This window comes from Anopheles aquasalis, chromosome 2 (assembly GCF_943734665.1).
Source record: "Anopheles aquasalis chromosome 2, idAnoAquaMG_Q_19, whole genome shotgun sequence".
Classification (NCBI taxonomy): Eukaryota; Metazoa; Arthropoda; class Insecta; order Diptera; family Culicidae; genus Anopheles; species Anopheles aquasalis.
The window spans coordinates 43,622,501-43,635,000 of NC_064877.1; the positions used below are offsets into that span (position 1 = coordinate 43,622,501).

General features: G+C 52.4%; 1 protein-coding gene across 4 annotated transcripts in view; it reads right to left on the bottom strand.

Annotated features, from left to right (window-relative positions):
* LOC126581018 (ABC transporter G family member 20) overlaps nt 1–10,986 on the bottom strand; it is a 17,191-nt gene extending 6,205 nt beyond the window's left edge. The window contains exons 1-2 of one of the 4 annotated variants that reach the window (XM_050244421.1): nt 10,852–10,986; nt 1,260–1,403 (exon numbers count right to left, since the gene is read on the bottom strand). In XM_050244421.1, coding sequence (XP_050100378.1) covers nt 1,260–1,369 — 110 coding nt within the window. In that variant the 5' untranslated portion in view covers nt 1,370–1,403; nt 10,852–10,986. Of the gene's footprint in view, nt 1–1,259; nt 1,407–10,316 lie in introns of all 4 variants that reach the window. The other 3 variants (XM_050244420.1, XM_050244419.1, XM_050244422.1) reach the window with 3 other exon arrangements.
* Between the last annotated feature and the right edge of the window lie 1,514 nt (nt 10,987–12,500).

Genomic DNA, 12,500 nt, shown 5'->3' on the forward strand with positions numbered 1-12,500 from the left:
CCTCGATTCCATTCAAATAAATCGCCCCTTGGACGTCGCCAAAAATGTCGCATTACGTAAAATGTGTTACTGTGGCCTTGTGCCATGTGGCTCTCCTGTTGACCAATAGCTATACACTAGCAGCAGCAGCAGCAGCAGCAGCAGCATGGAAGGGACGGGTACCGGGATAGAGAGGTGTCACTTTTGTTACACGAGCACTATACGGTCCTCTCTACGGACGTGCCAATTATGCATCCAGAAGGACGGTGGCAACCGGACAAACTACAACCGCTCGTGTCCGCCTTAAAAGGAACGTTAACCTCGCCGTTTGCGTCAACAACACGCCGATGACAACACTGGAACGTCGTGATGATGTCCTCTCCTCCATCATGTTCCATGACAAAGTGATTCAAACTGGATTGAACTTGAACCAGAAAGAGAGAGAGAGAGAGAGAGAGAGAGAGAGAGAGAGAGAGAGAGAGAGAGAGAGAGACAGATCCTCCAGGGTACGACCTCACAATTGCTTGTCTCTACGCATAAATGCGTTTTACACCGCCGCTGGCACCAATATCCTGAACTGGAAGGAAGCGGACGTTCGAGAAGGGTTCGCGCATCGAAGGACGCTGGGGCTGGTAAAAACGAAAGCCCGTTTATATAGTTCCTGCATCGACAGCGCCAACGAACGAACGAACGAGCGTGCGTGCGTGCGAGCGTGGACCGGATCGGAGTATCGTTGACGTTGACCATGAAGCGTCCAATGTCACCCGGTGACACTCCGAGTGAATCCTGTGCCCATGTCGGGTGTTGTAAGTCCCCGTGCGGTCAAACGGCTTGTTTGTTGCTGGATCAAACGGCTAGAGGACGGCCCGGGAGGTTTTAAAGCCGCCCAGCGGCCATAGTGCATCAACCATCCGCATCCTTGAGCACGGCGGGGTTGTCTTGAACTTCAGCTTTATCAACATTCATCTCCACTTTCTAGACAAAGTAAGTAGGAGTTGGGAGTGCGGAGGAGGAGGCCTTTGGGGGAATTGCCCTTGACTTCTAGCGAAAGCTCCTACACGTGGATGCCAAGGGCCACCAGGCGCCTGGTTACCCAACATTTTACCGTCCCGAGCCGGCTCGTCCCGTCCCATATCAGTCGGTGCCGAGTCGTCAGTCAAGCGCCCTTTCGAAAGCATTCGATCTAGACCTTGCCGATGTTAATGGCTCGCCTGATATGCAGATTGATGCTACGGTTTCTCTTGGTTGGCTAGGTCAAGCACGGTCAACTCTATACTTACATTGATCCACGAGTGACGCTCATGTTTAAATGGTTCAGAACGATCTTCTTGTTGGGATCGCTCGCTTTGCCATAGTATTTGTAGCCCGATATCACCTCGACCGCAGTCATCTTGGAGCAGATTCAACGTGTTTTCAACGGGCTGCTGCTGGAAAGAAAGAGCACAATCAGTATCGTCAGGTTGCGTAGCAGACGAGCAGAGTATTTAAATAAACGAAGATGTCTTTCAAGACGTTTAATTTGCTGCTTATTCAAGACAAATCCTTTAATTTTACTCCATCACACACTTTGACCTCGCTCTTTTACACTGTGCTGTTGTTTTGGTGCGTCACAGCGCGCCCCATTCATGTCGAAAGATCAAGGGAACTCTTTCACCGGACAACGAACCAGCGATATCCTTGAAACTGGCTGGCTCCCAAATTTGGTCCGCTTCCTTTTCCAGCCACATAATCATCATCTGCCATCGTCGACCGCCAATGTTTATCGCAGTTCCGCGTAGCAAAACCTCGTAATGTGTTTAGCCTCTTCGAACCGCTTCAAACAAAACGATAAGAACTGCGCAGCTGGCCACCAGGGTGTTAATGTTATTCAACAAGCTATTTGAACGATCCTGGACCCCTGGACACTCGGGTCAATTGGGACAGCTACACGTGCCAGCGCCAGTAAGCACCGTGCAACAGCTTATTGTACATCGTGGCTGAATCATCCCTTACGAGAAGACTCGCCATAGTAAATCTTCACCCCCCCCCCCCCCCCCCCCCTGGCACCGTACAATGATGCTGTGATTTTGCAAAACCTTTAGCAAACACTAATCCGAAACAAATAAAGACATTCTTCCGCTCGGTAGGTGACGATGTGGAGGGCGAAGGCTGGCTGGCTGGCTGGCTGACGGTTTATGTAAGTCGCACATCACCGCCGGTCACCAGCCGCTAGCCAATGGCCCCTGGCCCCTCCCGCACGCTCGCACGGTGAGGTTCAATATTTCACAGCCCGTGCTAGGCCAGCTGGGCGCCCCGCTTGAAAATGTGACCGCTTGGAACTGTGTCAAACACACCACGAAGCTTGCGATCACGACGATGATCACGGGCAGCGCGCGATGATGATGACGGTTTCCAGGGCGGCTGGTTGGTGATGTAAGTAGTGCGCACCTACATTTCATTTCATTTCATTTCATTTCATTTTCGTCATTTGAGTCAATCTATGACAAAACGGTCCCAGTCGCGGACGTCTCGGTCGGTCGGTATGGCAACCACCGTTCCGATGCCTTCGATGGCTGGACGTCATTCCACGTATCCTGCCTTGCTGCTGCTGGTGCTGGTGCTGCTGTGACATGAAGTTGTCCTTGTACCCACATGTGGCGTACGGTACGGGTTTTCCCTCCCCCATCTCTCTCTCTCTCTCTTTCTCCCGATCATCGTCCCTCGTGCAGCGTTCGTGTCGTCGATTAATGAAGCAAACTTGAACATAATCGCTCGTTCAAGGTCAGGCGCTGTGTACCGAGCCAGTACACAGCGTCGGCGAATGTGTACTCTACGCACGGAAAAAGGGTACCGCGAAAGCAGTTTACGATCGATCGATCATCCATCATCAGCATCGCGATGATCGTCATGGTCTCGGGCAGCAAGGTGCTGCTATTTTTGACGAAAACACTTGACAAACACGATCGAACTGTTGTGATGATGGGTCGCTTCGATATCTAACCTCTAGCATCGAGTCCGACGATGAAGAGCGGTGTGGCAAAACATTTCCTAGTGTTGCGCGTTAGTCGGTTGGTTGGTAATTGTCCTGTCCGGGTTTGCCTTCGTACCATCGGAAGCGTTTGAAGACACGGAAGTTAATTTCATCCGGATGCTGAGCTTATCTTTGGCTCGTTTTCTTCATCCATCTCCTTCTCTTCCGGTCGGTTTGAAGCCGCCTTTTTTGGAAGCTGTACGCCAGCGAACGAACGATATTGAAGTCCCCACCCAACGCACTACTGCTGCACGATTTATGCAATCGAAAAGCGCCCATAATTAGCATCATCATCGCGGTCGTCGTAGGGGTTGCTGGTCCCGCGGTTGGTTGGTTAATTGGTTCACAGTTCACTTCACCACCCCCCCCCCCCCCCCCCCCCCGGGCTTCGGGCCCATATTGCGCCACCGTGCCCTCGCCGCTCGGATTGCCGCCACTCCCGAAAACACCTCAAGGTGATTAGAGTGCCAGATGGACGCCGCAGCGGTGGTACGTGGTGGTGCGTGCTCTATTGACGCTCCATTCGCAACGCATTAGATGGCCGGATGGACACCGAGGGGTCAGTAGCAGCCGCAGCGGCTAGTACGCCCCAGGGTAGCGCAATTGTTGGTGGTGGGCATGCGGCCCGCAGGCGCTGCCAATTACCAAATCAAAACTTCCAACCCAATGCGGTGGCCGGCCAGTGCAGTGGAGCGCCACCAGCGCAGTGCAGGAGCCACGCCACGCTCAAGGCTACACGGCGATCGATACAGCGATCAGCGATGGGGTGATATTCGCCGCGGACTGCAACCAAGAACGCGCCCGCTCCGTTCTCTACCGACACGAACTCGGAACCGGTTCGAACGGAACGCGTCGCGCGGAGGTCCCGTGCCGCGTTTACGCGATCGTGGTCCGTTGCGAGGTGGTTGCGAAAATCTCCGCGCAAAAGGCTGGTTTGGGCGGAGGAGAAGCGGTACTGGGAAGGGTGCTGGCCGTTCCATTGAAGTTCATTTACTTTTCGCACCGGATCACCTTCAAAGCCGATCGTTACGTTGGTTGGTTGGTTGGTTGGTTGGTGCGCTCTCGGATGGACTGCACTTGGTTCGGTTGGTCAGCGGTTTTGGTCAGGCCGTCCGGCCCCGGCCCGGCCCGACCCGGTCCGGCCTATGACATCCGATACGGATCATGAGACATCCGATCGAAGGCACGCACGAACGCAGTGGAAGGTGTCCTTAAAGGAGGCTTCAGTGCCTCCGGTGCAGCAACGTATGGCGACGATACTCCATTGCTCAATGAATGACATCTGGTGCCCGGTCCGGTGGCTAGTGTGTGCGGTCTTGGTCAATAGCGCGTAACCGTCACGTCGCCAAAGACTGCTTGTCCTTGGCTTGTTCGTTGACGTTCTTTTGCTGCTAACGCGTAAAACTCGTTTCAAGTGCTTCAAGGGGGTCTATTATTATTATTATTACAAGGCGAATCGCCCGGCGATACGTGGCCATCATATGTTCAGGCTCTGTAATTGTATCGCACAGATTATGCCGGCCCCTTTCGCCGCACTTTGTGTCAGCCCCCTCATGCCAATTATGATTTGTTTTTGGACCTTTTTGATGAAAAACACAAGTGATCCTAACAGAACTAGCACAAGCGGTAACGGGACCACCGGAGCTCTTGGACGATCATTATGACCACCAAGCGAGAGGGTATCTATTGGTGCATTAGCATCGTTAACATCCCGAGCGGGGGAAGGGAGGGGGGCGGGAAGTGAGCTTGCGCAGCTCGCTCGGAGCGACCATTCTACCACTAATTGTCTTTGCTACAGCAAATTAACCCCTAATGGTCCGTGTCACGCCACTCTGTACCAAGTGTTACTGTCAAAAATGAGGATAATACCCGGTGTCACCGGCTGGTGGTGGTGGTGGTGAAAATGGTTAACCTTTTACCTGCTAAAGGGGAGGTCGGCTTCGGTATCTGATTTTTTTTGTGACACATATTTTTAACATTTTTCCCTGAATGCTGATCCTTTCAAGAACATTGTGTAAAATTGTTGGATCAATCGAGGAAAAACTGACAAAGATACAGATTTTTCCGAAATCCGCGTTTCATACAAGGCCCCGAAACCAACGTTTTCAAAGGCAATGCCCTTCGTACCGTCAAAACTACTGGACCGATTGATTTGATTTTTTTTACACATAATCTTTACACTCTTTGCCAGGTAGCCCCGTCGAGATATCATTAAAATTGTTGATACTTTTCTGTAAACAAATCTTTAAAAAACGTGTTTTTAGGCAAAATATCAAAAAGCATCACTTTTTCAACTTCTACAATCTGCCAAAAATCGAAAAATAGAGAATTCAACAAAAACTCGAACTCGCGCCTACCTGGATAAAGCTTTAATCTATCAAAAGAATATTGATTTGTATTTTCCTGATGACCTATCATTTAATGACTGCCACTAATACAAGAAAATAAAGAAAAATTCTTCCACGGATGGCGATTCAAATCGGGATCAGTGTTCGCCCCGATAAACCGCTCGATTGATCAGTACATCTTTCAAGGTAATCGGTTACATTCGCGAGAGGAATTAAAATTAAAATTATACACCGTCCAGATCGCAGATGCCTTTGGAATGTGTCGGGATGAGCGATCGTTCGGTCTCTCTCTCTCTCTCTCGGTGTTTGTGGTGCGCGGTGTGTCCGCCATGGTTTGCATAATCGACGCAAAGTATGTTAGGTTACTGGCTGGCGTGTTCCGGGTGAGTATCGCATGCATCTAATCCTGGGGTCCGATATCGAGAACCGAGACCGTCTAGAATGCATGCGTTTTTATATCGCGGACGGATGATCTAGTTGCCAGTTGCAATCCACAGACAAACTGCCCGATATCATTGTTACTCTAATCCTGGCCTGCGTCTCATTCCCACACCGCCTGGCAGCGATGGCGTAACCGAATGAAAAATGAAACCACAACCCGGCCCCGGGGGGGGGGGGGGGGGGGGAGGCCGGGAGTAGCGACCGAACCGCCACGAGAAATGCCATTGTCGGCCCTGTTACATGGTGACACACTTCTTCTGGTGACGGTGGCTATTTGTTGTGAACCGCTGGCACGACAATCGTCCGATCCCGATCGCTCCCACCATCTTTGCTCTCACCGGTCACCATGCCAACCTTTCAAGATCACTGACCACCGCGGGGGCCGGGAGATGGGGGGGGCCGGGGGGGGGGGGGGCTGAATGATGGTGGTGAGCGGACCGGGAACTGGGGCCTGGTTTTTCGGGGGCTTTCGGGGTGGGATTCGAACATCACAAGCCCTCTGGTGGCAAAGCAAAGCGAAAAACCGGTCCCTCAGGTCTCTGGTCCCCGTCTTTACACCCTCTGTCTCCTCCGCCGATCGATCGTTCGACGAAGTAAGATCAATGCCTTCCCCCCCCCCCCCCCCCCCCCCAATTACCTATCGCGGGGGGGAGGGTAGATGGTTTTCGGGATATTCGTGTTTCGAAAACAAAGAAAGAACCCGAATCATTTCGACAAAATCGATTCCTAGATCCGGAGCCATTTGCATACACGGATGGTTAGCACAGAGTCAAATGTAAATGTTTGCCCCCGGGGGGGGACAAGTTGTCCTGTGAAGCAACGAAGCTTTGCCTCACCAACACCAACACCACCGCCCAGTTTACGGGGAAGCTAACACGACATATCAACAAAACTCATCATCATTGTCGTGTCGTGAAATAATTGTTCAATTTGTTCAGCCAAAACCATACACACCGGAACGGCATCCAGATCGAACGATCGACCACAATGGCGCCACTTTTAATGTTACCAGCATGAAGGCATGAAGGCATGATAAGGCGGAAGAAACACGACACTTCCGACTAATTGTTTTGCACTCGGCGGTGCGATCGTCGAATGATTCCTGAATCCAGAGGAAGGAGGAACCGACCAAACAGCTGGATGGGGTGGTGGGCCCAAAACCGCTCCATGGACTCTCTACTTGTCGTTCGATGTTTTACGGTCCCCCCGGGGGGGCGCGAGCGTAACGCGCGTGTGCGCATGCCATGACGCTTTGCTCGACGCTAAACTAACAAAACATTGTTACCACCACTACCCCAAACCACCAGGCTGCGGACACGAGAAACCGTTAATGAGCGATCTAGCGATGCGCGCACAATGCGCAATGTCGCACAGCAGCAGCAACAGCGGCATTAAAAAGAGTGGCAAAAAGTGACGGAGACCAGATGAAGCGCACGCGCCATCCCCTGTGTGCGTGCTGGTGGTTAGTGACGCTGTGGGCACGCTTTCCGCACCTCTCCCAGCGGTACAAAGAGCAGGACTCGAGTGCCGGTGCGAGCGGAGTGCACCGCGCTGCGTTAACGCGCGCGCTTGGCCCCTTGGCTGTCATAACATTTCAGCTGGCGATCACCGCTGTTGCATCACCGGTACCACTAGCACCACCACCACCACGAGCCAGCAGCAGCGCCCGCAAGGCCATCGGGTTTGCTAAGAATAAGAAAGTCAAAAGAAATCGCCCCCGGGGGGGGGGGCACTGGGCCAGCACCAATCCGTCCGAAGCCAAAGCCCCCACGCGGTGAGGTGGGGAGGGGGGGGGGGGGACGATGTCGAAGCTCCAGGAAGCGCCCACCAAAGCGATCTAATTGCGGCCAGGTTAGCGAGAGCGCCGGAGCGCGAGCTTAAACCGCACCACAGCAGCAGCAGCAGCGCGATCAAAAGACTTGAGCGCCACGGCAAGCGATGAACCGCTTTTGACGCTCCCGTCTCTAGAATGGTTAACGTGGAGTAGTTTATTTGAACCAGAAAACAAAATCAAACCACGACAAAAAGCCAATAGAAACAACGAACTTTGTTCGCTCTCGATCGCACAGTTGATCGCACAGTGACTGACCCGCCGCTCGGTCTCTGTATTTCAACATTCCCTTCAGGTCATCGCCATCTGTGTGTCATCAGTGTGTGCGCGTGTGTGTCCCGAGCACCACCAGCAGCCGCGTGGTTACCTTAGTGACCACCCAAACAAAAAGCATAGGTTCCTGTGGTGTGTCCCGCCTCCAGAAATCCACGCAACGCACACACCAACCAACCAACCGACCAACCGACCAACCAACGAATCAAGTGTGCACGCGGCACACAGCACGGCACGTACGGGCGCACAACCACACCGTCGCTCTGGGTACAAAACGGGGCTACTGTGACCCAAAAGGGAGTGGTAAGCAAAGTCAACGTCCAAAGTGGAATCGTGGTAGTGGACGGAGTCGTCGTCATCGTAGTCGTCGTCGTCGTCGTCGTCGTCGTCGTCGTCGTCGTAATCCGGGACAACACGAAACTAGTTCAAGTTTAACACAATCGCCACGCGCTCGCGCACTAGGGCAAACATGTGGCTGACGTGTGGGGCGCTGTGGCTCACTTACAACTCCACGGCACGCACGCACGCACGGACACGCATGCGCATACGTATTACTTTTCCTCTCCGCACCACCAGCCAGGATTGTGTGTCCTTTAGTTACGGCTAGGAATGCTATCCGGCACTAAGGCTGTCCCCCCGCGTCGCTTAACCATTCGCGCGATCGTTAAATCGTTGGCTTTCGAGTTTGGTGCTTCTTTTTCTTCTTATTCTTCTTTCTTCTTCCTCTTCTTCTTCTTCTTCTTCTTCTTCTTCTTCATTTATTTCGCCTTGTTCCCTTTCTTCTTTCCGTATCTTTATCGCGTCTTTCGATATTCGCGCAACCGCAAACAGCAACACCACGCATTCACCTTCACTTTCCGTTTCGAATGGGCACGATGACCGCACCGGGGACCCCATCGGTGACCCACAATATACGCACATTCGAGCGCGCGCGCGCGCAGTCCCTCCCTAGTAGTCTGCTCATCCCCCACCGATGTCCGAAGGTGGACCGAGAAATAAAAAAACAACAAAACCCGTTGTGCGACCTGTACTCCCGGAGGAAACCGGCACAACAATCCCGATCAGTCGATAGTACTATCAGTGGCCTCGCCGAAACAGCCCCATTTCGACCTGAGACAGACAGCCAGGTCGGACTGCCGGCAACCATATTGCTTCATTCGGGAAAATTAGACAACACACTGGCGCACACACATACACGCGGGCCGCATCTCGAACCACACGCAGCTGTGGCTGTGTGGGACCCAGGGAGAGTGGATTCCTTATGTAACCCAATCCCGCTTCTTTCGGGCGCAAGCGTGGCAACAGACACAGTTCGATTATGCCACCTGTTCCCCCATCGAGCGGTGCTCATCTTCGGCACCACGATCGGTCCGTTTGGTTTGTGGCGCGTTTTCACCGAGATCCGAGTGTCAAACCGTGTCTTCTGCCGGAGAAGGACTGCCGGAGTGTGCGATCGAACGAGAGGTCACGAGATCGAACACCGAAAACAAACAATTCGCCCACTAGCGACCGAGAGCGCAGTCGCTTGAAAGAGGATTCACTTTCGTTGCTAGCTTCGCCACCGCTTCATCAGCCCTCTGTTTCGTTGCCATCATTCGCTTTTCCTTTCGCATTTCGCAGAGCAACGCACCGGGCTGTCCGGGGTCGGCGGCATCGGCAACCGGCAACCGGCGCCTCCATTTCGCAACACCACTCCAGCCTGTCTGCCTGTCCTCGTTTTGCGCTTCTGCTGCATTCGTGGTGTGGTGATTCGTTTTCAGTTTCAGTCCCCGCCAGCTGACTATTACCGCACAGTCGGGGTGGACGGGGGGGGGGGGGGGGGGGAGGAATGAAATTCACGGTCACCACGGTGCGCCACGGCTTCGCGATGGATGGTGGATTCATTCGATCAATCGGTACGCGATCTCCAAAGGAAATCATGATCAACCAGGCCGTCGAACCACCTCATACGTAACGAACACATCACCCCAGTGATGATGATGATGATGATGACGAGGATGAGGAACGAAGATGAAGGAAAGGAGGCCAGTGACCAAACAGTGGCATTAAGCCGAGCAAATCGATCGGACGGACAAAAAAAAACCCACAAAGCAACAAAATCTTCTCGATTGATCTCGCATCGAACGGGCAGCAAGAAGATGAAGAAGAAGAAGGAACGATCGCACGAAAGAAAGAAGAGATGGTGAGGTGGGTTTTTTGGGGTGGTTTTTGGGTGCACGATACGCACGCCCTCACGACACCCGACCGGTGGCCCGGTGAAAGGAAGAAAACGACGAAGAAGCTTCGGACACAAAAGTCACACAAGTCACCGTCGCCCCGTGCAGTCCGTGTTTGGTGTTTTTTCGGAGAAAAAAAAGAGGAGGAAGAAGAAAAGGGGAGAAAGAAGAAAATGGGTTCGAGAAACTAGGCCGAGGCCACTGGCCGAGAAGCGTACCGGGAGTGATTGGGTTGGGACGTCGTTTTTTCTCTCTTCTTCTCCCGGGACGACCACTGATGGAAAGGTAGCTCGACTCACTCGATCACACTCGATCCTCCCCGTGCACTGGTTGACCGCCACACACACTCGCACTTGCACTCGCACACTCCTATCCGCCCCCTGCTGGGGGTCCCGATCGGCGAGGATTGCAAAAGGTAACTAGCGTTCACGACGTGTGATCACGGTCGTCGTCGTCGTCGTCGTCGTCGCCTTCGATCACGGGCAATCGGATCGGTTGATCGTACTATCGCACCGCACCGCAAGGATTGTTGGAGGGGCCACGGCAGGGCAGCCCACACTCCTCGGGATCGCGAGTCACGCGAGTAACCCTTACGTTTCCCAGAGTTCCTTTTCCTTCGGCGGGGAGTCACCAAACAAACGTACACCTCGTCGTCAGCCCGCGTATCACGATCACGATCAGATCCACTCTAAAGCACACCGGTTTCGGTTCGGTGACGAAGTTGCACGCAGGTTGCACGGTTCTTTCACTCACTCTCGGCACTTGGCTCGGCACTAGACGACGTCGGTGTGATGTTTGGTGACAAAAGGCAGACCATGAAGCAGACCAAGGCGACCGTAGGACAGGTTGTGACCAGTGAACGGTTTGCTCCTATCCGGACGAGGTTCGCGCTGCAACTGATCGCCAGTACACGAGCGAAACGAAACCGAAGCCAAGACGGGACTCGTGTTTGCTAGGCAGCCAGCCAGCCTGCCAGCATCGGTGGGGTGCATCGATCGTCTCGGTTCACGAGGGAGGAGTGGAGGAAACGGGAGGGCTGCGTGGTGTAGCATAGAGCTTCGCGTTTGGCCGCATCCACCTGCGGATTACCTCATCGAAGCGTTTGGGTGTGAGCGAGGGAGCGAGCAAGCGATCGAGCGAGCGAGTGAGTGAACAACCGACGAAGAAGAAGAAGAAGAGGAAGGCTATCTTCTGGCTATTGGGTTGGGTGGCTAGCTGGAAGCTGCTGAAGAACCGAACCCGGGGTGCAATGTCTACATACCGATTGCTGGTGTGTTACTAGTGTACGCAGCGTGTCGTCCAACATTATTCGCTTTCGAGATGGAGTGACGGTGTAGTGTTGTTGTAGAATCTGATCTGCTTGCAGCTACAGCAGCAATTGGTTATGTGTCTGTGGATTGTGTCGGATTTGTTTCTTCTCGTGCTCCTAGGAGCCAATTCTAGTTCTCTGATTTGCTCCCGTGCCCGATGCAGCCTTCCTGGTGCAGCCATTTTTGTTTTTTTTTTTTAATGCTTTCGCAGTGATGCGCTCATCGAACAGAACTTGACATGGAGGAGAGTTGAGTGGATGCTGCAGGATCCTGGCAGGCATTTGTTGGTGGCAGTTTGCACAGAAATCCAAGGTTTTTGAGCATGTTTGAGCAGCTTGGTAAAATCAAGAAGAGCAAAATATTGTCAGCCACTGTTTTCGTCTTCTTTTACCTCATACATGATAGCATACGTATTTTAATTTTTAAAATTAGAATGGAATAATTAAAATTACAGTGAAATATCGTGCAATGTGCATAACTCCACGTTACAGCGGCTGCTCCGTCGTTCCTCATCTTAGACACGGGGTCAAATATTCTGCTGTCGGTGAGTAATTCAACAAAGTGCTGACCTCGACCCTCGAGTAGACCTCCGCTGTGATTGATAAAATAATCTTTTTTGCTGCTACAGCAAGTTACCTTGTAGAGTACTTGCAAGTACTCATGAGTATCCTGCTATTGCTTGGTAAAACTGTCTCACAAATCGTAAAGCACTCTATTTTGTTTCACTTTACCTTGCTTCACACATGCATTTGCTAATCGAACAGAGATTCTGCTCTAGTATTTGGCTCTGGTATCTCTTGTTAATCGAAAATAGACTCGTAGAACCGGATCTTGTGGAATTTCCGGCAAGGTTCGTTCAAGCAATTGTATCTACAAGGTTCCTGGTGCCTGGTGTTTGCTTAAACAGATGGAATGAGTGGTTATTTTATTGGCATCTTCTGGTATGTTTGAATAGTGAAGGGTACTATGAAAGCGGGAAATTGCATTGCACGCAGCAGGATCCATCGGGAAAGGCTGTGCATGCTGAAGGACGATCATTGAACCCATTGAAACTGGTGTGAGCGAGGTCGTAATTTTCGAGGTGTGTTATCC